This window comes from Haliotis asinina, chromosome 10 (genome assembly GCF_037392515.1).
Source record: "Haliotis asinina isolate JCU_RB_2024 chromosome 10, JCU_Hal_asi_v2, whole genome shotgun sequence".
Classification (NCBI taxonomy): domain Eukaryota; kingdom Metazoa; phylum Mollusca; class Gastropoda; order Lepetellida; family Haliotidae; genus Haliotis; species Haliotis asinina.
The window spans coordinates 2,933,530-2,960,204 of record NC_090289.1 but is presented as its reverse complement, the minus strand read 5'-3'; the positions used below and the strand labels follow the sequence as shown (position 1 = coordinate 2,960,204).

The 26,675-nt window shown below is 41.2% G+C and overlaps 1 protein-coding gene across 3 annotated transcripts in view; it reads left to right on the top strand.

Annotated features, from left to right (window-relative positions):
- LOC137298313 (thrombospondin type-1 domain-containing protein 7A-like) overlaps positions 1–26,675 on the top strand; it is a 320,745-nt gene that overhangs the window by 214,398 nt on the left and 79,672 nt on the right. For all 3 annotated transcript variants that reach the window (XM_067830517.1, XM_067830516.1, XM_067830515.1), the window contains exon 5: positions 14,260–14,983. In XM_067830517.1, the coding sequence (XP_067686618.1) occupies positions 14,260–14,983 (724 nt within the window). The remainder of the gene's footprint in view (positions 1–14,259; positions 14,984–26,675) is intronic.

Genomic DNA, 26,675 nt, shown 5'->3' with positions numbered 1-26,675 from the left:
CATCAGTGTCCTTGGAAAATTGCAGTCAGAAATTATTTTGCATCATTTGCACCAAGTTACCTGTACATGCTTTGAGAAATGTTCCTATCAATAACACAACTGTCCATGTAGCCACTTGGAAGACTAACGTTGACATTTATTTGTAAATCTGACATCAACACACATGTCAAACACAGGCAAGTGATGTACCAGGCACACTGCAGTCAGATGGCCTCTCTCCATCCTGAGTGAGTGGGGTTTCGAAACCACTTGAAACCACTTGAAACAGTATAACAGTAGAAAACCAAATTCTTTCTATAGTCACCTTCTTCATTGCAATGAGTGTGATATTTTCAGTAGTAACACCATTATCACACAAGTGCAATAAAGAAGTGGGTTTTCCTTCATCTTTACAATTTCTAAAGGAAAGTATAACAGTAGACTAATGCTTAGTCACTGAATATACATAATTTTGATAGTAACAAACAAACCAATTTAAATAGAAAAGGAGCCTCAGGGACTCAGAGATTCAGAAAATGAAAATGTGTGACAAGATTCCAGACCACTGGTAAGGATGCTGGCCCAGATAGCCATGGCCGTTAGATGGGTTTCTTTGTAATCTGACCCCCAAACTGAGTTTTCTTTCAGATGCTAACAGACCCTGAACCTGAAGAAACCTAGCCTTTAGCATTGCATAGAAGGCTTAGCAGTTGGCAAAAATAATATGGAATCAGGGACTGTGAAACAGACTAATCGATGTGAGGTCACAGTTTTATCTGATGTAGGTGTCTCATATGGTGGGAGGTACCACCTGGATGAAACCCCAAGCACAGGTTAAACAATGGCAGGTCCCCAGACATGACCCAGTGGAACTGGGAGTCAATCCAGTGATCAGAGGTATCTGTTATGTCAGACATGCAACTCTGCTCGGAAGGCTGCAGAGCCTTGGATGACTTACATGGTCACTTAGTTCATTTTCAAAATTTTGGATGTATGAATCAATTAAGCAAACAATGAGGGATCTCCCATGAAATATTTTTTTATCTAGTCTCTATAAAGACTATCTATATTTGTGATCAGGCGTCTATGTACTACTACAAGGGGCCACAGTACTATACATTTCTGACTGAGAAATATGAGATATGCGGTACTCAAGTATGGATGCAAGCCAAAATGTTAATTGCTCAAAATGGTTATTTTTGTAGGTCTGGCTGACATATATTGGCAATGAGGCAGGAACCTTGCATGGTTGACATGTTTTCAGTGTTTACAATATCGCTATGAAGCTAAGATGTGTGCCAGATTGCTGTCACATGTAATGCATTAATAATAAGGCTGTGACAGAGCTGCAAAGAATTATGTATATAAAGTATTTGTTTGTGCCCAAAACATCTATCCTGTGATTGCAGTCAGAATCTCAGTATGGTAGCTGACTTCCATGAGTAACTGTGTACTTGACAACAACTGGTCAATCAGATTTCTAGATTCTCTAACATTTAGTGAGTCAGAGAGGTCTTATGTATTGCCTCTGGACACTGGGAGCTCAGTCAAATCAAGGTACAAGCATTAACAAGATAACTCACAAATTACTTGACCAAATGAAGTTATGATTAATGAAAATGTTGTTGCCAGTACCCTTACCTATTATTCCAATCTCGCCCAACCAAGCACCTGGCCAAACCATGCACCTGGCCCAATATACATGTCTCTGAACCAAATCAAACCAGCACCTGACCCAACCAAGCACCTGGACCATATTATCACTTATCTTACCTCACACATGAATGTCGCTTTCTGATTGGTTAATCGCTATTCTATTATTTTCAATGTACCCCGCTTACAGGCGATGTATTATTTTCAATGTACACTGCTGGGAATTCCAAACTCTTCTGGTGCTTCATGGTAGTACTTCTTTGTTTCGAATAACGTTGTAAAACGCATGAAGCATGGAAATTACCGATGTTTTGCGATTGAAAATTGATGGAAGGGATATAACTCAAAATCTATTTACCTTGTGTCGTCTGCAAAATAGCAGATTCACCTCGCATTCAACAGAAGTGCTTCAAACTGTTTAAAATTAAAATTCAGGTGTTTGATAAGATGAATACGTTGTTCACTGGTCCCTCGGGGTGCATGGGCTCATGTAAATTTTTTACGCTTGTTTATGTTCCCCTAGCCCTGCGGTAAACATCTCATATTATCCCCATGAACCAGCTCAATCCAGCACCTGACTATGCCAAGCACCTGGTGCAATATACCTCATGTGTCTTTGAACCAGCTCGATCCAGCACCTGACTTAACCAAGCACCTGGTGCAATATACTTCATGTGTCTTTGAACCAGCTCAGTCCAGCACCTGACTAAACCAAGCACCTAACCCATATTACCACCTGTCAGTTTGACCAGCTCAAACCAAGACATTTCTAAAGCATCTCAGTAACACAATCTCCATTCACTAAGACAGTTTTCGTGCATGAATCTAAATCTAATGCATCTTTAAAATAAGAATGAGTAATTCAGTTAATTGGCTAATGTGGCACTATTTAAAGAGCTATCTGAATAAATAAGATGAGTCAGTTGTAAAGTTCTCCCATCATTATTGCAGCTATCACTCACATGGTGACACCAAACCCAAACAGATCCCTCCACCATCAATCTTTTATCAAAACCACCACCTTGATTTGTTATTGATGTTTGTTTTGTGAAAGTTTCAAAAGTGGAAATTAAAGTTTTTGAAAGATTGAAATGATTTTTCTTTACAATGTGAAATGAAAATGTATCATTTCTAACATCATACCATTTGCCAGCAAAAGTGAGGACAGTTCCTATCTGTTAGGCTCTTGCAGGTGTTGGTTTTGGAAGTGGAGGCTGATATTATCTGTCTTGAGTGATTTCATTTAAATGTTCATTTGTAGCCTTGGTCGAGTACATGTTATATTATTGGTCTTCCGATTGGCTGGATTGGCTGTTTGTATCAACTTACACGTACAGCACCACTTGTTGATAAGCACTTAAACACTGGCGAAATGCCGCCCAAGTGGTCAATAAAAACTTCCTGTGGTGATAGATCTGGAAACAAGAGTCGGGTATCCAAGCCTGTCAGAACCAGGGAATGATCACACAGCGAGACTAGAGGCTGTAAACTACACAGGCTGAGAAGGAAGCAAGCCAGGCTTGTGATCTGTCCATAAATGTCTTCTAGCAGCAACTGCCTGTGTTGTGTTCTGCGAGTTTAATGTGATATACAAGTTAACCTGGTGAGAGGATTATCATGATCTACCATCCTTGACTGTATTGTCTACTTGTTTCATGCAGACATGCTGGGAGGGGGAAATATAGGAGTGTTGCCTTAACTCAATGTAAATTATACACTTATTGATCATCAAATATAAAGCCACTTAGGTTCCATGTGAACTAACTGTAATGTTTATCTGAGGTTATCAGCTGTGGCATATTTCATGTTATTATATGTGTAAAGAAAATCATTTAGTTGTTGTTTTGTGTACTTCTTAAGTTAATTTTCCAGGATGTAGGAGGTCAGTTGACAATAATCGTTGTATAATGTTGCCAGATTAACTGAAGAAAATATGTCTGGAACTGATAATTTCCCTCAAATTAATGTGAACATATGCATATTTTTGCAAAGCACACAGTTATGTACGTAACAATATTCAGAATTTTTCTACTGCAAAAGAATCTTGAAATATTCCCTTTCAAACAAGATCACAATTTTTAAAGAGATTCTGATATGCCTGATCATCTTAATGAGTTTTACACCTGAGTGTCATAGCACCTGTGTGACTATTTCCAACACAACACCTGTTGCTTTCATCCCACTGTAGCCCCACCTGTAAGTAATACAAACACACCATCAAGCCTTCCTCGAGATAACCCATGAAGGCTAACACTCTAACTTGCTTACTCAATTAGTTGCCTTGATAGAAAAACATTATTCCTGATGTTTGTTCAGGAAAAAAAACATGTGATTTTGTCATGATATTCCACCTGTCAGTGCCAGTATGACCTTGCTGGTTCCAAATGTAATATACTCCTGCTATGAGTGGCTGGATTCTTCAGGGAAACTGGTGCCTCTTGGGGCAGTGAGAATTTTAAAAACATTCTCAGAAATGTTACTCTATATTTTCACTATCCTGGGATATGCACCCAAAGACTCTTTCCATATATCACTCTGACATTTTCTGTCTGTCAGCTCCTGTAGCACTCCTTAAATGCTTATTCTAGTTTGGGTAATGGTTTGTTGGTGTATATTTGTATGCAAGAAAATATTCTGAAATTTTTGGTTGTAAAAATTGCAGTAAATGGGGTTGCACAGTTGAACAGATGTGAGGCATGCATATCAGCATAAATTGTTTTCTTGAGCCACTTGGATTTGAAGCTTGAGTGTTAATGGACAAGGAAAGTGTGTGGTAAAATGTAGAAACAATTTCAAAAATTACAGGAGCTGGAAAATAGTCTCGAGTTAATCATAATCTCATGTCACTGCTGTCAAGATTGTCAGTGATACACAAACAGGTAGCAGCTATTTTCAGGGCAACTGGTTCCCTCATCAGCTAAATCTCTTGAATCTTCCAAGGAAGAAACTCTTAAACAATATGTGTTACAGAGTAAAATTCCTCTCTTAAAGTTTCTCGATGGGTCTCTAAACTCTAAATTTGAAGTTTTCACCATCTCCAAATTAATGAAGCTTTGGAGTTTTGAAGATGGTCATGTGCAATTTGTTCTCAGGTAAAGCAATTTGTGAACTGACTCGGTGTTGACCTTGTTTTATCATCAAGTTAACGAGGCAGAAAATCAGCACATGTCTACTCTCAAGTACTATCTGAGGAGCTTGATCACAGGACCCAGGGCAAAAATGTGCTAGGAATTGCCCGAAACACAACCTTTGCCAAACAGTTGGGGTAGATTTTGTATGTGGTGTTTTTGAAGCTTTTGACTTCAAAGAATCAAGCTGATGTTGCGAGACATTTAACCAAATCTGCACCTGGTGATATATTATGGATTCAAATTTTAATGTCAGCTTGAACAGGAATACATGAGTAAGTGATATCTGTGAGGTGTTCTAATTTGGATTAACCCAGCTCTAATTGGACATGTGTTAATCATTAATTGGTGATCTGCAGAGTTGGTATTTATACCGCTACCTTTCAAGACATCTTCCTTGTGGGAAACACATAGACCTGATTGCCAAAAGCATGCTTCTCATTTCCAACAAGGTATGATAAAACAACAACCATGTGCTTTGTCAGTCTTAATGTGGTAATTTGACGAGGAGGAAAACAATTTTTCTTGGCTATTTTATAATGGATGCTGTAATGGGATATAGGAATGTTAGTTATGTAGAGGATGGGATACGTCTGAGAGGGTGGTCTCAGGAGCTATGTGCTTAAACACTTCTGGGTAGAAGTACACACTTTCAGACTGGGGATTTGGTACTTATAATTCTGCTTAGCAAGAGCAAAAGAATTTTGCCATACAATAAGCTATGGTTGTAACAGCCTATGTGAAAGACCAATTTCTGGTGTTTCCCCGACGTGATATTGCTGGAGTATTGCTAAAAGCGTCCGAAAACCCCACTCACTCACTCACTCACTCACTCACTCACTCACTCATTCTGCAAATTAAGTTTTCCAATATTAATGAAATCACATCTGTTTTATTGTTGTTAACTAAAGCATTCCAATTTAGAACATTTGTCAGTTTGATAGCACCCTGTCAGTGTGTATGTATGTGTTGAATCATAGTTTGTGCCATTAATTACTAAACACCAGGCTTTCTTATTTACAATCCACCATGATATAACTAATGACAATAGCAGCAAACAACAAGTATTCACTCACTCACTCACTCACTCACACTCATAGCTTACATCACAAGCGAAAGGTGAAAGGCTGTCAGGTGACTGCGTTATGCAAAAACGACAGGTTTTTTCTGCAAAGAGCAACAGCAGTGTTTCGTTTGGCAAGTCGTAACTCATCATTAGCAGAGTTGGTTTTCTGTGTAAGTCAGAATTGGACAACACCATGTCATCAGCGGAGGATCTGTTTCCCTGTACAGCTGCCCACCAGTCACCCAGCTGTAGCTGTCAATCTCCACAAGTGTCCATACCTTCACTGTCAGGTCTTCCAGCCACAGAAGTCTTCTTCTGAAGTGAAGGATACATACTTATGCAAATGAAATCTTTGCCTGACAGTTGCCTGCAGTTGCTGTGTCAAGTTTTTTTAATTCATTATTTTGTATATGGACTTTTTTTTTGTTATTTTTCTCCCTTGTGTGTTTCTTGAGACCTTCCTTCTTTTTCCTTTTTGTTCATTATTTTTGTCAAGCAGCTGGGAGGTTTCCATCAAGCTCTGCAATTTTTATTGATATTCAGTTGTTTTTAAGGATGTTTTCCTCCTTAGTTTGTTCCAATGTTGAAACATTTGCTTGTGTTATGTTAGACAGCTGTTGTGTTTAGATTGTACATTTGTCATTTTCTTTGAAGATTTTGGTTTTTTTGTTGTGATACAGTCCCTGTTGTGATACCCCTCGCCATAATGCAGGTCTTGGGGTCCACGGATGACCTCCCTGTGTTAACAAAGGCCTAGTAAGATCATATTTTCCAAGGACATAACAAAACAGCTATTTCATGAATAGTGCCCAGTCAAAAATATATCATATCGTTGAAGGTGAAAATGAACAAACTTGAAAATGAAACCATATATATGTACAGGAAACTTGCGACCCAAAATCACTAGACGTGATAATGTAATTGTTGTTTCTGTTATGCTGCCTGTTGTGAAAGACGTGTATTCACGTGAATATACATCTTTGCTGTTATTCAACTAAGCTGGAAATAGCACGGATGCACAGATGTTTTGGCCCAATGTACCGGTGATTCAGGAAAAAGTGATCCAATAATATTACATCAAAGAACTTCTATTCCCATAGCAGAATATTTTACATATTAAGTAGTTATGGTAACAGATTATTTTACATATTAAGTAGTTATGGTAACAGATTATTTTACATTGCTATCTGGCAAGTATATAATGCATGTGGCATCACTGTAAGTACTCATCGTAACTCAACTGATAGCATGTGTTGTCTTTCATAAGTTACTACTACTACGGTACTACGATGTTATGATTATTATTGAGAAAATCCTGCATGTTTTAAGCAACTGAAACACAATGGATATGTACGATAAACACTGTCAGTTGCCATCCGCACTGAATTTCACTAGTTCACGTAAGAGCGCAGCAGCGGATTTGTTGATGAGCTAATTTCGTGAAGGGCTGTGATCGCAGTTCAACTTTTTTATGGGAGCCCCGGATTACCCCGCGGTTTAACCGAATCCATGGTATCGCGAAGCACATTATTGCGAGGGATGACTGTAATTAATGTACTCTGATCATCTCAGCATTGTTTTTCTGGTGTTAAATGATCATGTATGTATTTTTATACCCCACATTTCAGAGATGAATACTACTACATTCACAATTATGACCATCAGTTTATTTGCAAATCGAATAGATGATCATTTTGTTTTGGGAATAGAATAACTTTCCATTTTCTTTCTGTCGAATTGTCGTTTGATATATGTCAAAAGGACTTCAAGGAATCTTATACTTTTTAAACTGAAAGAGAGACAGATTATATGTCTTGACTTGCTGGAGGAGTTGGCAGAACTTCCTTTGGAGTGTCATATATGCTCTAGGATATGTATGTGGGACTGACTATGACTTTACACTGTTTTTAGGAATATTCCAGTGATATAACTGCATGGGACACTATGACCTCTCACACTGAACCCATGTAGACCCAGGTAGGAAAGTGAACCCAGGTCCTAGTCATGACAAGCAAACACTTTAACCACTGCCCCTGGTTTGTATGAGAGACTGAAAAAAGAAATATGATCGGGATGTGCTGGATCACGTGGTTCTGTGTATGTAGATCATCTCGACAATTTGACTTGTTGGTGCCAACTATGGGGCTTCACAGGGTGCTCTTGCCATGATACAAGGGTTAGATGACTATATTATGGCTGTAATACCAGTCTCACATGCATTAGGAACTGCCAACAAAGTACAAGCATCAAGGGGCGGTTGGGTAGCCTAGTCATTTAAGTGTTGGCTTGTCATGCTGAGCATATGGGTTCGATTCCTGACAGTCTGTGAAGCCCATGGCTGGTGTGCTCTGATGTGATATTGCTGGAATATTGCTAATAGTGGTGTCAAATCATTCTCACTATAAGCATCAACATTCTTTCCATGATCATGGAGTCTACAAGAATCTGAAGCTGTCGTATAGATTCACCTGTATCATCATCATATGAATCACTATTAGCAGTCATACTGTGTATTCAGAAATCATCACCAACATCTACCATGATCAACCTGATTATTTTCATAGTTGAAATCAGTAGTTGAAATCATTGATTGATTGTTCCAGGAATACATGAGATGGATCTGACTGGGATACTTTTCCGTCATTGTCTTGATCAGATAGAGCATTGGAGTTCTCATTTAAACTGAGAAACAAATTACAGGATTCATTCCGCCTTCAATCCCCTAGATTTCATTAATTTTTATTGTTTCTGATTATTTTTATCACATGAATATGTTATATCTTTGGCAACCCGTTACCTCTTATCTGTCATCAAGTATCAGGACGTGAGGTGTAATTTTATTCAGTCATCTTCATCCTTAAGTTTACATCCACACAGACCTGGCCATGTATACAACTGACCCTGTCTGTACAAAGCATTCTTAACAGTGTGCCCCACTCCTGGTAGGAAGGTGACATAGTGATAATTAGTTGCATGGTGTATGTACATGTCTGGCACACACACAAAACCTCCAATCAAATGTGAGTGCTGCACCTGAAACAAACAAGGTGCATTTCCAGTTGTTCCATACAAAATAAGGTACAGAACACCCAGTTCTGTTAGGTTAGTCCATTGTGAAACTCTTGCCTTTTGAAGAAAATGGAATTTTTTGTACATACACAGACCCAGGTTGGTCCCCATTATTGAATACATGAAGACCATTTCTGCTGTCTTTTGCCATTATGCTGCTAGACATTGACCACTTTCAACATCTTTGAATATTTCTAAGTACACTGAACAGAAAGCAGACATTCTTGCATATAGCAGCAGCAGCAACTGCATGATTGTGCAACATCTTCACAACATCATCGGTGATACATTTGTATCTCTGCCATGTACATTATGACAGGGTTGTCATCCTCACCACCGCTGCAGCTCTGTGGGGAATATTTTCCTGATGATCGATTGCCAGGAAACATTGGCATGTAGTATCTGCAAAATGTCACATCATGGGGGAGGTTTTTTTTTCAATTTAATTATTTTAAGAGTCTTTTAAAAAATGATTTGATTTAGAAAATTGTTTTGCCTCAGTGTGGCTTTCTGTTGCAGTGTCATCACTTTGGGAATTAGATGTTGTGAAAAAAATGGACATGCCTCTGTCGTGTGCTGAAATCTGACATAAAAAATATGATATCTGCATAATGTCTTTTCACAATGAAAATAATTGCTTTTTCTCATCAGTTAAGTAAATTAAATGTATAGTAATTTCCAAATATCAATTTGCCAAAAACTAAGTGTGTTCAAATTCTCTAAGCGTACGATACTGTAAGAACAAATAAACTTAACCCAAAGTAAAATATTGTCGATTCAAATTATGCCTTTTTTATTCCAGCATCCCCAAAGGTAACTTCCTATAATTCCGGAAATATTTTCAATATCATTCAACCTCTTGAATTCTGAACTTGAAATTCACATGAGAGCATGTTGGCTTAGTGCCCTTCAAATAAAACATAAAATCTTCCTATTGAGGAAAAGGACATTACAGTTTTGACACGAAAGAATCATTCACATTTCACAGCAGTTTAACGGGGCCCCTCAAAATGATAAGTAGTCACAGAAATGCCACCTGAAAATATTTTATTTTCTGTAAATATTTGGTAGATATTTCTGCTTCTGATTTAATAATCTTTCTGATTGATGATGCATTTAGAATTGATTAACAAAATTGATAAATCCCCATTTCTGAGATGTATTTTGTGATGAGATGAAGGAATGATAAATGACCATATATTTGACATGCATGGTGTCTTGGTATAGAGGCTGTCATGGATACATTGGTCTCTTAAGGATGTATACTGTAAAACAAACAAGAGCAAAATATTCTGTGTGTTCTTAATGTACCCGAATCCCCTAAGACTTGATTATTTACAGACCATCGCCATGTAGCTGGAATATAGCTGAGTGCGATGTAAAACTAAACTCACTCACTCCCAAATTCCCTAATATGCTGTTGCTGAAACAGTGACTTCTGACTTGTAGAAATGGAAATGTAGAATGGCAACAGGATGGTAAATGACTGATTGAATGATTATTTTACGCTTGATCAGCAATGATGCATCTGTTCACAGTGAGGACAACAAAAGTAAGACAAATTATACAGACAGTAAAGACGATAGCGTGTTATAATCATTCATATCTTTGTCTGTCATACAGATCCTGAATCAAACATATCCAAGCCCATGCTATGCTAATATGCTAATTTCAGAGAATAGTTGTTAGTCTAGTAGTATCTCTATGGTTGGTTTTATACACAATGAATGAAGAAATACATTTGAAACAGACATTGTTCAGTTAGAGCAGGAAACGGGAGATGTCATTAGCAGAGATTCTACAATTGTAGCAGGAAGGATGAGTCTTGCACCACTACCATTTGTTCTTTGAAGCAGACATATACAATTGGTATTTACAATACTTGATGACAGAAACAAACCAATCAGTGAACGTGCCATTAGTGGGCAGGATTAAACATGCTGACATTTCTGGTGACGAGTTTATAGATGCGAAATGAAAATGTGTCATGTAGATAGTGGTCATAATTGAATGCCACAAAGGGCACAGGTCCGCCACCCTCTGCTGCCATTGTTGTCTGTCGCTACCACTAACAGGATCAGAACGCTATGGGTGTTTCAGTTCGTACCAGTGAACTTGATTTGTCATAGAAAGTTTGACTCAGTGGGTAGTTAGTGCCAGTCAGGTGCAAGAAGAGCGAAGCAGACGACAATCTAATTGCTTCATTCACGAGGAGTCTAGCCATTGCACTGTCCAAAATGCAGTTACTTTTCATGAATAGCAGAAACAAAATATTACCTTTCAGCTGTCAGACATTTTATTTCTTTAAATGACAGCTGAGACAGACAATTATTTGATTGCCATCTGGGACTATAACATCTGCCTTTTGGACAAGGAAAACAGTAATTTGAAGTGTCAATTTAGATCAAAGCAAATGTCTCTGAGTCTCTGTATTTGCACATTAGGTCTAATGTGTTCTTGGAAATCTTTTAACAAAAACCAGTGAATAATTATGAACAATTGAAACAGTTCAACCCTGACTTCTTGTTACATTTGATCCATGGTTTGTGATGGGCCTCTACACAACCCCGATCACAGTTTTTGACCTCTGTTTTTAATACTTACCTAGAATATACAAGATTCAGTCATGAAAATGATGATATCTTCTGCTGGACTTGAAAATGTTATAAGGCATCGCGTTGCACGGGACTACTAATAAAACACAAGCACCAGCACGCAAGTGTGAGTGATGCCTGGTTCTATTCATTTGCTCATAATAGTCAATGTGCAATGCGATGCCTTATAGTAGATATATATTAGACAATATAAATGATATTGCGAACCTTTATGATAATGGCAAAGAAAGTGGACATAAAAGGTACATACCTGTAAATATATACACCAGAGGAATATGATGTATGACCGAGGGGTGTTAGAACTAACCTCGGCCGTGGCGTGACATGAAGTGGCAAGTAGGAAGATGCCTACGTCACGGAACAGGTAACGCACGAACGGACACGGGACAGGTAAAGCACGAGATGCTGCTGGTAATACAACCAGAGTAAGAGTGAGAGAAGAAGCGCTCGTAAATGAGCAGAGAGGAATAAAGTAGGCGATACGTAATGTATTAGTAAATACATCCGGCGACATATACATGATTAAGCTATGAACAAATTAAACAAATCACAAACAATAGTTAGTTTTGTTCTTACCTGCAGATGCAAATGAGAAACCCAAACTGGGCACTACTGCCTAAGCTGAATGATTCCTGTGCTATGTTAAGCAGGCTTCAAGTAGCAAACTGAAGTTTGACAATGCATGTTGTTGAAATTTTAAAAGTATCAAACTCGCACTTTTACACATCAAACACATGTTGTCAAACTTTCTTGTCATTTGAGCGTTATGTCTCTATCAGTCTGGTCACATGAAAATTTCTTTGACTGCAATTGTTTTTTTCTGAAGACCATGAGTTTGACAACTCTTCACACATCAAACTAGTCAAACCCTGGCTTGACAATACTGAAAGTTTGATGAGAAAGTTGGTGAAAATAAAGATTGATCCTATTTCTTGACACCAGGATGATAGCTCCAAACTTGATGATGGTTGTGGTGAGTTGATGAAATGTTCATCTTTTGAGACTCTCAAAGTCAAGTTTCACAACATCTGTTGTCAAACTTCAGTTGGCTGTGTGAAGGCCGCTTTATATTCCAGTGTGTAATTTTTCTCTGGCACCTACACTAGGACATTTATGGTATAGTTCTCCCTGGATGACCCGATGCATATTGCAGCATATTCTGCTGATGGTGTGAGCACTCAGTGGCAACAGGAGGAGGTTCACAAATAGCAAGAACACTGGTGTTATAAAACCATTTAGTGATGGCTGTACATGCGATCAGCCACCTTGATTTTAGTGGTATAAACTGAAGTCTGCCTACGAAGATACCTTCCTCGACTACCCTGTACCTGTTTCCCCCATCACACAGACGAAGGAGGGTGGTTGCTTTATCTAACATCACAACAACATCACAGACTTGTTAACCTGTCTTCAGCAGTTCTGTTCAGATACCTGGCACAGCTTGCCTTCTATCATCTGGCCTAGCCTCCTCCTCCTCATCCAGTGGGGGAAATTTGCTTCTGTGTTTATAATCTGTTTATATATTGTATAGACTGTATATTTTAGTTTCTCTGTATTTAGGTACAAGTTGGTTCACGAACAGTTCATGTCTGTTCTCACCATCCAGCAACAATGGTGAATAAAAATTAATGGCCCCTTAATTTGTGGTAGTCAGTGATTCTCTATCCTTGTTCTCAAGAATTTTGGAGATTCTCAGACATGCCAGGTTTCCAGCACCCAATTAGGTTTGTAAGATGAGTTGAGGTTACAGATACAAAGTATGCTTTAGGTCATTGTGTAACTTTTTGTCCTGACTGTAGACAGATGATCATGCTATCAATCACTGTCTTGTCCTTCCACACTTTAACTTTCAACAGGTCAGGATGACATGTCAGGTCACAATGACATGTCTGGAATACTCCTGATGGTAGCAGCTCCAAAGGTTAATACAATCACCGTGTGTCGGCACATGATGTACTTGTGATGCATTGCAGTAGGCTTCACAAACATTGAAATTAAATTCACAAATTCATTTCTGCTTTAATTTTAAGATTAATTTTTGCAAAGGAAGTTGTTGTTGATGTTTAATGCATCACGCACAAAGTGATGTTAATAGTCAAGTAAAGTAACAGGTATGAGCATGAAATCTTCCTTGTAACAGGTATTTTCCAAATGCTTCCACCACCAGTCCTGGTATATGCTAATGTTTCTGAAAGGCTATGTGACGAGGCAAGAATTATACCTCTTTTGTGAAGAAATCATCAGTCATAAATAGAACTTCTGAAAACTGAAAATCCACAACAGAACACAAACTCAAGATGAAATAAAACCTATGTACTTTAATATGGAGCCAGGAATTAAATCTTCTGAAATCGAAATATTTTGTCGTTGAATATGTATTCCAGGAAGATTCCTCATGCAGTTGTATCATATTCACAAGTCTGGATGGATGAGATAATAATGTGCCTGTTGCCTTTCATAGTGTTACCTACAAGTTTCTGCATTGCAGTTAAACTATTGACTCTTTTTGTTGATTGTCATTAATGGCCACACAGAATACAACATGGTATTGTTAGTATTTTTACAATATTCAATTTGTAGTTCTTGATATGAAAACAGTGAAGGAATTTGTTGTGATCTTGATGATATATATCTGCAAATAGCATAGTTTAAATGTGAAGATGCATGTTAATATCTTGCTGCTTCTGATTTGCTTTCAAATGCATTTTGAAGTCTTCCAGGCAATTTCACAATGTTATGTTTGTTGCAGGTCCTTGGGGTGACTGTGAAAATGAGCGCTGTGGATTTGGAGGAACGCAATACCGAGAAGTGTGGTGTGAGACTGACAGAGGGCATTCTGTACATTATTCCTATTGTGCATCTTTCCACAAACCTTCAGAATATGAAACATGTTATAAAGACTGCAATGCAGAGAGTGTGATTCTGGACAAGAACTACGGTGAACATGATTCATGGTCACAAGGAGTGGATGTTGTATGGTCTGTGTCTCCGTGGAGCACGTGTAAACTCTCTCCAGGAAGCAAAGCCTGTGGGAAATATAATGGAATTCAAACACGAAAAGTTATTTGTGAGCGTCGAGACAGTCACATAAGAGTTGAGGAGCATTTATGCCAAGTACATGAACGAAAACCAAACAGGACACAACCATGTGAATTGCTATGTAAGCAAGACTGTATAGTTTCTTTATATTCCAGTTGGAGTAAATGTGATTCTACGTGTCGTGTTCCAAATCGGTCAAAGACAAGACGGATTATTGTGCCTCCTAGACATGGGGGAAGACATTGTGAGGCATTCTCAATGATGTTGCCTTGTGAAAACTGCACAGAAACATACACATATTCATTGGAACCCTGGGAAACCTGCCAGCCATTTGAAAACACATACAGGGAGAATGTGAAAACCCATCCTCTGATTGGATACCAAAAACGGGAGATAAACTGCCTCACCAGCAAAGGCACAATAACCAAACTGAAGTAAGTCAGAGGTTTGTGTTTTGTCTGCAACGTACACTAATGACATTTTGCTGTGGGTCTATGCTACACAACATTTGCTAAGGGACCACACACTTGACTAAAGATAACTATACTCTTCAAAAAAAGTACGGGAACCTGAACTTTCAATTTGGATAGGATGAGTTAACGTCAACAAATGTTTCAAGGACAGACATCTCATGAACACACACCACTTCCCTCCATTACCACCCGTAAACACAACGCATGATGTGCACAACACAGTAGCCCCATACACGTGCATAGGGTCCCAAAATTACCATGGTTATGCTTTCTCTTATCTAGTTTAAAAGATTGCCTCCACTGATTGCCATAATTCTGTGAAAGTTGGATGGATCAAATATGTCTGAGTATCTCATTTTAAAGTGGGGATTTGGTGGTCTGGCTCCTTGACGTTAGTGGTACAGTGTGCTTGTATTCAAATGATAAGGTTCATTGCTTATTCTTTTACTGGAAACCATGGCAACAAGTTGCTTCGTATTCATAATCTGCTGTTTTGTAGTTGGATATTTTGATGCCATGGTCTAGAGAAGCTGTCAGTCACTGTAATGTACTGAGAAATAACAATATGTCTCGTTAGATAGCTCTGTTGGTAGGTTTACTGACCTTGTAGATAAATATAACTCACCGCCTGTATTCAGCTCTAACCTCTTTCTCATTTCCTTACTGATTCTGTGAAATGATGGTTAATGGTCACTTGCTGGAACATCCACACTGATTTCCAAACAAGCCCAGTGTATTGTATATATTCTGATTCCAAAACACTGAGACCAAAATATATGAATATTGTGGTTCTAAACACTGATGCTCAAATAAATTGAACAGCAATAGAATTGCATCTTTGGCTTTTTCAAACAAGTTTTTGAATAGATGAAAAAATAATGAACACTTACTTGTGTGGGATTTCATGTTTTCAGTATATATGTACATTGTGTTTCCAAAAACTAGTGAACAAATAAATGCACATTGTGTTTTAAGTGTTATGAATGGCAAGAAGATCTACAGAAATACTAGTAGGTTTTCAACTTCAATATGTGAACTAGATCAGATAGTCAGACCTTATCTTGAACTAACTGCATTTGATTGTAGTCTAATTTCATAGCTTGAGGCTCATGATGCCAATCACAGGCTAGTCTGATCCAGATTAGATTATTTACTGCCGTGATATAGCTTAAATGTTGCTTAAGCAGTGTTAAACAAGAAACGTCCAAGTCTATTGTTAAATGTAAATTTAGAAAATCAAGAGAAGGGTAATGGTTCACAGCCTATTTCATGCCTGGATAGAGCTTGATTCAGACATCGTTAGGGGAATAATTAACAGATAGATTGCTGTACTCTATCAAACCTGAGTTACAGACAGACAAGAGGAGTTTTGAAGGACATATTGAATTCTGCTTGGCTGGATTCATGTCTGACTTGAGTGTTGTTCCCTTTTAGTAAAGTTTGGCAAGAGGCCATCACAATTGGCTCTTCTCAACCCCAAGTGGTGTAACAATGGTCCACACATATCTGCTGGCCATGGAGGTCGATGACAAGTATAAGTATCAATACTTGACATCAGGACCACACATGATGCTTTCAGAGTCAAAACACATGGTGAACACATGTTCAACAGACATAAGTCAATTGCCATCCTTATCTACCTTAAAATGTTCCTAGCAATCTGCTGACCCAAGGAAAGGGGTGATGTTAGGTGACTCCACTTAAAGGATCACTGGTACAATGACTACATAGTAATAGAATTTTCACAGTGAATGACCCTCAGAACCCTTGCTTGGTGAAACAGTAGTATAGGTAATGAGAGTTCTGGACCACTTTTCAAAAACCCCCTCTAAAAAGCCTCATTTACTAAATGAGGCTTTGGTGGGACTATTAGCTCTTGCTATTATTGCCCCTACTACAAAGCTACGCCATCACGTTTACCGTGACTTGGCAGGCGGTAACACTGTGCCGTACGGTACGATCAATAATTCTTCTCTTACAAAACCCCTACCCGGCCCATCCCTCAAGTAGTACATATCCACTTTATCTATGTTGTAAGTTTTGACCGACCATATAGGATCGGTGGCTCGCTTACGGCTATGTTATGTTTATATCGAGGAAACAGTTTAATGTGAACCGCCTACGATCTCTTTGGTGTTCATAATAAAGGCTTGCTGGGCTTTTTGTATTCCCTGTGCTATGTACTTTTTTTTCTCGTCCTCGCTGATAGCAGACTTACGAGACTTGGATCGAATATCTTGTTTCATTCCATTATATTTTTTGAGTTCAGAGAGGATTGAACTAAACTCCTCTTCTGAGATCTTACTGTCAGAGAGTGCCGTGGAAATTCGCTCACTCACTGTGTTCAGCTTTGCTTCGGCCAGAACCCTGATCTCGTCGTGTTTCAATGCCTTACGATTAAGTCTGCATGATACTAACTTAAGCGCCAACCCTACCAACCCTGTCACCCCAGCCGTTATTTCAATACCTAACACTATAGGTGCAGCCACGATGGTGGTTAACAATCCAACGCCTGCCGCCCCTAGTCCCATACTGGTTGCCATAAGGGTAGTGTCAGCCCCATCCACGATATTGAAAGCTCTATTATATTTTTTACATAGTGCTTTCCGCGTGTCACGGTCTTGTTCTAGTTGACGTTTTACATCACATAACTGCCTCAAGCGGAACCCATCTACGGTTTCTAACGTCTTAGCTACTTCCTCTACGACTGGGTACAGACCCATCCTATAATATATATTTTGAAAGATATTTTAATTGGGGTTCAGTTAAAAATCTATCAATGTATTTGAAGCCTATAAGTTCTAGACTACTAGTCAGGGCAATAGGTGAGAGGCCAATAAAATATCCTATTCTAATAAAAACCCCACTGGGGCTTATTAAGTGGTTTATAGGACCCGTGGTATCCTGTTGTATAACAATACGACAATATTGGTCTATGTAATCCCAGCGTATTGACACCCCGGGTAAAATTTGGTGTACTATTGGGGGGTCTCCATCGAATGAATCCGTAAAGAAGACTTCTATGATGAGTGTGAAAGGGGGGGTTATTATTTCAGGATTACTAAATGTTAATTTATTTTCGAAGTAAGTTGATAACCCATTTTTGTCGTAACCATCAGATTGTCTGGGTTCTAATCCCCTCTCCGGAATGAAATCCCCGGCCCAGATACCGTTGTTCCTAATCTTAGTGATCCAATTATTTTCGTCTATTGTGATATAAGGTGAGGTGGGTGTTAAGTTGATCAGCCATTTAGGTTTTGTAAAATCTGGTAACGGCACCGGTCTGTACACGTTGTCTTTGAAGTGCAGGATGTATAATTCATCTTCCTCACCAGGCTGATCGAATCCTTCCGTATCTCCCAGGTCGTTAAGTGTAGTGTTGGGATGATGACTGGTCATTATTATACTATTACGATATAATTTCCAACTGGTTTTCTGATAATAATTCAGGGGTTAACTTTATACCCATGAAGTGTATGTTATCAGGCAGGAAGATATTGATTAGTGATATCTTGTTTTCCACGATCACGTTGACCCCCTGCAGACTGGTCTTGGAGTCGACACCCACCCGCACGTAAACGTTGCAAACTTGAAACTGGTGTCGTTTCACCCACCCGAGTTTGATCCCTTTCACGATCTCGACATCATTCCCCGATGGTTCCCCTAGGTAGACTTTGATGAACACTGTTGAGTTTGCCGGTAGACTCTCTAGTATCTTGACCACACCTTCGAATTCAGACACCAACTGCAATTTCACGTTTTGTATGGCTGGTTTACTCGATAGCATGTGGGCTGCTATAGTGTTGACTGGGCTGACGACTATGCTACGTCTCTGAGTTGGGACGTAAGCCACGAGCAGGGTTCCATTGTTCACGACTTTGTTTAGGTGGTTGTCTTTGTTATCCGTGAACACGTAAGGGGAGACGAGTCTAATATTGAGAAACCATTTGTTATCGGGTAACAACACCCACTTGTCATCTTCGGTGAAGATGAGCATATATGGTTTGTTTTTGACGACGGTAGTGCTCTCAACATCGTCTAAGTCGAACAGTTTACCTCCGAACGATGGGTATATTCTCCAGTTGTCATCACCGGTGTTGACGAGGGCGTACTTAGTGTTGGCTGTTGCCCCTGTGGTATCTATCATATCACTTAGGGCTCCACCGGAGGGGATTTCAACGCGTTTGTAAATGTTGTTTTTCAGTTGCAAGGCATACGATTTACCATCTACTCCGGGAGCGTCGAAACCGCGTGTGTCTCCGAGGTCGGAGATCCCGATATTAACGCATTTTTTCACTCCGGGCCCTTGTGCGCTGGTCATGTTACGTGAAGCGTTAAGCTGAGGTATCCTATATTTACAGGATTATGATTTATATCTAACACCGATATTGTCAGCTCAGGTATGTTGCCCTGGGTTAATCTCTTATACTGCCGTGGTGAAAATGACTCGGTTCTACCGTCGTTGAATTTCTCAGTTTTCACCGGCACTGCTCTCAGTATAGTGGAAGGGTGGCCTCCTTGAATGTTATACGTTGTGCTCACCTGACCGAGATGAATGTATAGCTCTCGGTACGGTACTAGTTCGGGTAACTTCGTGCCTGTGACGGTTGTTGTTGGTTTTATCTCGTCAGGAGACATACCGAGTATCCTCGCTAATGGTCGGCCGAGCCTCAAGGAGGTTCTTCCGTTGTTGATTAACACCACTGTGCCGTTTGAGTCGTTCATCTTGAGTTCGGCTCCCAGGGGTTTGAAGACCTCGTCGTTTAGCGAGCACACGCTGTAGTAGCCGTCAGTTATTTGACTGCGAGTTCCACTAACGAATAGCTTATTGTTGCTGATGTTGATGTTAGTCCATTGCGGTAGGTAGGTGATATCGCAGAGTGCGACTTCGAGTTGACCTGACGTGTTATCGATCGCGTGCGTCAGCTGAACGGCCTCACCGCTCGTTATTCCTGGAAGTGTTATGTACATATTACATATATATTTATTATATAATAGTTTTAAAATGTATTCCCCTGGTGTGTTGTACCCTAAACTGGACGTAGATTTCTCCACCATGAAGATTGTGGTTGCTCCTGAGTTGTCTTTCAATGCCAAGTTTATAGATATGCCTGATAAGTATAAGCTTTCGGTGACTAACGTCAAGGCAGTCCACGCTTGGTTCAACAACCCTATGCAGTTCTGGCAGAATCAATTCAACTTTGCCGTGTGGTGCGCTACAACGGGGTGTGGTGTGACATTAACCGACACTCGGCGTGGACCGCTGAGTCAATCTGTGTTCAAGTTCCACGTGTACTACCAGGTCAGACGTATCCTTAAAGAGATCAGCGCCCCCCTCCCACAGGACAAAGCTTGGGACGCAACAAACAACCCGTACGATAGACGGGCCTACGAACGTATTTGCAATGAATTTGAAATAAACCCGAAGACGGATTGGCGTTTGCCGGGGCAGAACCACGGGTTGGGTATTCCTTACAGTGATGGGTTCGCGGCAAAAGCATTTAATAAATATTTACTAACAAACTTTATGAAACGAAAAATTGGTAGTACGGAAAATTTTTTCCATGTATTAAAGGAGCTTGTTCCTAAACCTGCTAAATATGGACCACAACCAGTGAAAGATGCCAGTGATGATTTAGTGAGACGAGGTATACTTCGGCAGGACTTGGCTTTGTCGAGTAATGAATGGAGGGATGATCGTATGGACTTTAAAGGTGATGTTGCTTTTATAATACAAAAAGTGGAGCAGGACCAGTCAAACGCAGACGGGTGGAAAATGTTTATGCTGGACACGTCGAAGGGATTCACTCGTGCCGGGGTAGTCAGGTTGAACGACTCGATTCGAACGTACGTGTGGGCGCTGTTGGGTGCGCAGTCGATGACGCGTTCCAACATCATCGGTAAGGGAACTGCTTACGACGCTCAGACACAATTCGTTTCCAACGTTGAGGATGCTATCAATTCTCCAGTTGATCTCCCGCGGGCTATCGAACGCTACCAAAACGTGTTAGAATACGCCAGGTCGAAAGTCGACTACGTGTTCGGCGTGGGGTTGTACATGGCTCCGAGTGATATGCAACTGAGAATAAAAAAAGTGGTGGGTTATAACAACGAAATAGTTATAGCCACGGCGGACCAAAAGTTGGGTATCAACCCCGATATTAACACCCCACATATCCCACACATCCCACCACGTGAAAAGGGTATAGTGGCGCCACCTCCGGAGCCTAAAGTTCATGTGGGGGTACCCCCCACACACTCTCATATTCAGGCTCAGCAGCATATTGATAGTAAAACGGCCCTGGTGGTTGGTGGGGTAACTTTGGGACTTATTTGGTTAAAGATTTCTTAGCCGCTACGTACACCAGACCCGCCACGGCGACGATGGCTGCCCACAGGTTTTGACTGAGCCACATGGCAGTTTTAGACAGAGCGCTCAACAACCACGAGACGATGCTACCCAGGATGCCGGGAAGGGCTTCGGCGGCTTTACCAGCCAGTTTAGCTAGGCCTTCCCCGAGTTTTTTAATCCAGTCTTTAACACCCCCACCACCACTTGGAGTTCCCCCGCCGGCACTTGGGGGTGTGGGGGCACCCCCCACCAGTGACACCACCAGGGTTGATATAATAAAACCCAATGCAGTCAGAATGCTGGCGATGGTGATCCCTTGCTCCCGGAACAATATCCGAATCCTGTTGGCTAAAGTTGTATCCTCATTCAGTATTCTATCGATTGTTTCCCGAATACGACTGATCTGGGATCGAAGCTGTTCACGATTCGAGGAAGCGGATTCCAATCGTGTACGTCTCTCGTCTTCTAAATCACGTATTCGTTCATTGATGCGACGCTTCATATCATCGTTTTCAGTTTCGTTGAGTTTGGTTTTTTCCCTAGCGATGTGCTCGTCGATTTCGTTCAGTTTCCCCATGTTGTTCACGAGTTCTCCACGCACACGTTTCACGGCTTCGTCTAAGCCGTACAGTTCCCTTACCGGAAAGGCAAATCCCGGTAACGGTTTGTCCCAGTAGGTGCTCAACAGTTTTTCTATGCTGTCCGAGGCTTCTGTAGCACGCTCTGGCGTCATTTCATCTATAGTGGTGAGGTGGGATCTGGTAGCTTGCAGATCTTCTTTAACGGTCTTAGGTATTGCACCACCGTAATCAGGCATGTTTAGATGTTCACGGATAAATTCAGCACCACCATTGCGGCTGGCTAGAGTTGACAAGGCCAGTGGTTTTTTATTGATCTTGTTAAAGAGGTCAACCCCTGGGGCAGACTTAAGACGTAGAACACCCTTTGTATCAACAAAAAAATTCTTATGGTATATACCCTGTGGTTCAACGTAGTTTTTATCTCTTCTTAAACTTTCATAATAATCATTTACCGTTGTTTCCAAGAGTTCTTGGCTCAATGGTGAACTAGTAAATGAGGTCTCCTGCTCATCAGATGCCTGGGCACTAGCGCCCCGCATATCATCCATAGGTATGTCTTCATCCATTAGTATTTAAATATATTTTATTTATATATAACAATGTACGGTAGAAAATTAGATCCTTTCAGAAGATTGAGAGAGCCATTAGGTGCCAGAGCCGTGCGACAGTCGGTGACCATCACCAACAATCCCAGCAAGATAGACCAGAATCAAACTCTGCTGGTTAGATTTCCAAACCTTGGTGAGAATGACCTCATTGTACCAGGCACTGTTCGACTGGCGTTCAATATCACGTTGACCTCCGACAACGACAAACGCGAGCTAGTGCGGAACGTGGGTCGAGCTATCATCAAGAAAACGACCGTCAAGATCAGCGGTAACGAGGTACTGAGCATCGACGACAGCGACGTGTTTCACTGCTACAAGGATCTCTGGAAAAGCGAGAGAGAACGAGTCAATGATGTGTACCAGGGTATCAGCAAATCAACCCGGGCGCGCATAGGATACGTCTTCACGACAGACCAGCAAGACAAGCTATCGGACGGTGAAAAGGCCATCGCTCTAGCATACGGGAATCGATTCTGCGTGCCGCTCGACTTCGAGTTGCTCACGGGACACGCGCCGTTTTACCAGGCCGCGCTGGGTGATAGGCTCGAATACGAGCTCACGTTTAACGACTATAGCAAAGTAGTGCGTACGCCGAACGGTGATGAGGCCAGTTATGCCATAGACAACATCTCTCTGGAGTTCGACATGGTCACTAGCCCGGAGCTGGCTAGGCAGGTTCGAAGTCAGTACTCTGGGAAGATGGCTATCCTGTACGATCGCGTACTGAGACATAGATCAGTCGTGCGAGATAAGAGTGACACTGTGTGGAATATCAACCTGAACGTGCCGGCGCGATCGATGAAAGGTATCCTGGTCGTCCCCGTGGAGGATTACGATCCATTCCGGAGGGACAGCGAGAAGTTTTTCAACCCCGAGATTGAAAAGGTGGAAGTTACCATCGAGGGCGTGCCCAACCAGCTGTTCAGTCATGGTATGAGACCACACCAGCAGTGGGATGAGATAAAAAAGCTACCAGTGGGGGATTACATAACAAAGGACCTGGACCTCGGCTCCGTGCAGATCGGTGAATACCTGACCACCAAGTACGCCCTATGGTTGGACATGCGATCCACGGATGATGATAAACTGCACGGTAGCGGGCGCCGTATAGATAACGGTAGCGAAGGGATAACTATCCAGATTACTAAGAAGGCTCAAACCGCTGGTAAGTTGAAATTATATCTGTACGTTATTATGGACGCGCAACTTAATATAGACAATGGGAGATTTGTGCAAGCCATCTACTAGTGGGGGAGACCCCCACACCCCCCAGGGGTACCCACAACTACCCACTGACCCACACTGCGCTATCATATGCGGGCAGACTGGCTGTGGGAAGACCGTTTTCGTCTTGGATATGTTGGAGGGTTACTACAAGGATGTGTTCGATAACATCGTTATCATGTGCCCTACTCTGGGCATGAATAAAACGTACGCGCGACCTTGGGTGATGACGGACCCGGACGTACACAAAATCGACCCTGGAACACGCCTGCAGGACTGGTTGAAAGCTCTTCACGAGAAATTTAAAGGGGAACCGACGCTGTTTATACTGGACGACTGCAGCGCTAATCGCGAGATAACAAAAAAGAGAGACATGCTATCGTACCTGGCCTTCTCCGGCCGGCATGCAAATCACAGCGTCTGGGTGCTAACGCAGAAGTTCAACTCGGTGTTGAAAGACCTCAGGGAGCAGACGCGATGGGTGGCCTTATTTCACTGCAAGGACAGGGATTCGTTTGAGGAGTGTTTGAGAGAGAACGATGTGATGAGTAAATTAGAACGGGAACGGGTGAAGAAACAGCTCGCTGAAACTAAACACGCTAAGCTCGTTCTAAAAACCGACCAACCAGTAGCATATATAGTATACTAAAGCTAAGCAAAGCTAAGCTAAAGCTAAGCAAAGCTAAGCAAAGCTAAGCAAATGCTAAGCATAGCTATGATATTTGAAGTATTTGTCGTGTGCAACTTAACCTTCATTTCTCTGTGTTTTGTTTGTATCGGGTATTATATAGTTAAAACTAAATCTTACTTGTTATATTATAAGATGGAGTGTGAGGAATTGCTCGAACAATTGTCTGTGGAGGGTTCCCCAACTGGGGATTCCCCCAAGCGAGAGAAACTGGTGGCGTTGGCTGTTGGCGGCAAAGCCAAACATTACTTTGGAGACTACACTCCAGATAAAATCAACAAAATGTCAGCCGAAGAAATCGATAAGCTGTACGCTAGATACGAGTCCCGGCTCGGAGCAGAAATGACAAAGACAATAGGATCGGCTATGACCCAGATATACACCGGTATTGTATCACACTTCCTTCCCATTCCACCAGAGCGCCGACTTTACCTGTGGGAGGACCTAGATAAAGACCCTTTTATCGAACACGCCGTGAGCTCTATCAGCTGCGGGCTGTACCACAAATATGGTATGTTGTTGGCTCCAGTGACGGCGGCGATTATCACGGCAAAACATTGTCAATTTGAGAGAAAGAATAATAATAATAGTATAGATGGATGCTGCACAGGAGGAGACCCCAGTGGATTCACAGGAACCAGTGACGGTGGAGACCCCAGTGGTGGTACCCCCAACAGTAACCAGGCAGAAGAATCCTAAGAGAGTAGCTGCCGGTAAAAAACGGTGGTGTAACCAACATAAAGTGACTAACCCAACCCGACTGTTGTTGGCTGTAGGCGTAACTGCTGCCGTGGTTATAACATGGTTATACACCTCCCACAGTGAGCCACAACCCAACAGTGAGGTAACCCCCAACAGTGGGGGTATGGGGGTATCCCCCATGGTAGACCCGCATATCATGTTATAATTTAAAATATTTTATATCATATATATAATGTCTGAGGGGAAAACGTTCGTCAATGACGCATACCACGCCACAGTGGTAGCCAGTCTAGCCGTAGGGTACGCTCGGTTGACTAAAATGGTGCTTAAACAACCAACTATCAAACTAGATTTCAACCTGCAGGATATGGGTATGCTCATAATGAACCTTGGTATGGCGATGGCCACAAAAGACATCCTAGTAAAACAAGGAATAATACCTGATAATATAATGAAATAAATATAGGGATGGCCACGATAGCTATGATGGTCGGTGGGGCGTTAGTGAATGCCCTGGCATTTTCCGGGAGTAATTTCCTCTTCTCTAAACTACGAGATGGGGCTGAAATACAGGAAGAAAGGAAGCGACACGATCTCGCTATTGAGAACTTACAAAAGGCACAGGCCGATTACGCTAAAAAACGCCTCCAGAGGCTCGATTTCATTAACGAACAACTCCAGCGTGAAAACCATGCCGTTCAAACATTCAACGATGTCGATGAAGCAATGAAAGAATACTATATACGAACTGGTAAACGATTGGAAGCGCTCAATAAACCCACACTCGCTCAGTACTACACACCATCCAAGGGGCAAATGAATCGTGAACTGGGCTTCATAGTGTTGGGTATAGCAGCTACTGCGTTGGTTGCTAAGCAATTAAACTAAAATACCTATATAAGTAAACATGCGACCCGCTCCATACCGATGCGAATATATACTTATGGGGAAGACCGAGGCCTGTGGTAGGAAATGCAGGAATCAGGGGTTCTGTTGTTTCCATATGGGAAGTCCTAACTACACGTGTTCTGTGTGTGGTATCGGGGTTAAAGGGCACTACTGTTTATGTAAAGCTCACGGAGCGAACGTAGTCAGACATCAACTCATATACGAGAATAAAAAAGGCTACATAAAAGAACGTAGGCGACTGCTCAAGATAGACTCCAATTAGAGATTATACACACCTACGTATAGCTATGTCTGTGGAAAACATATTCAAATATGAACTGGCCTTATGGGGTAGCTTCAGATTTAAGATAATAGTGGACGTGGTATGGATTAAAGAGGGTGTTAAGTATACTCACCCCTTCGAATGGGAGCGGGATATCGCGTCTCAATACCATATAGAACGTTTTTCGAGTATAAGTGAATACAAGGAATACTATACCCAAGGCGAGTACTGGATTGAAACAGCCACACTATATATTTTACCAGGTACGTGGGATGATTTGACAGAATGTCTAGAATTGTACCCGGCCACCAGAAAATATTTTTTAAG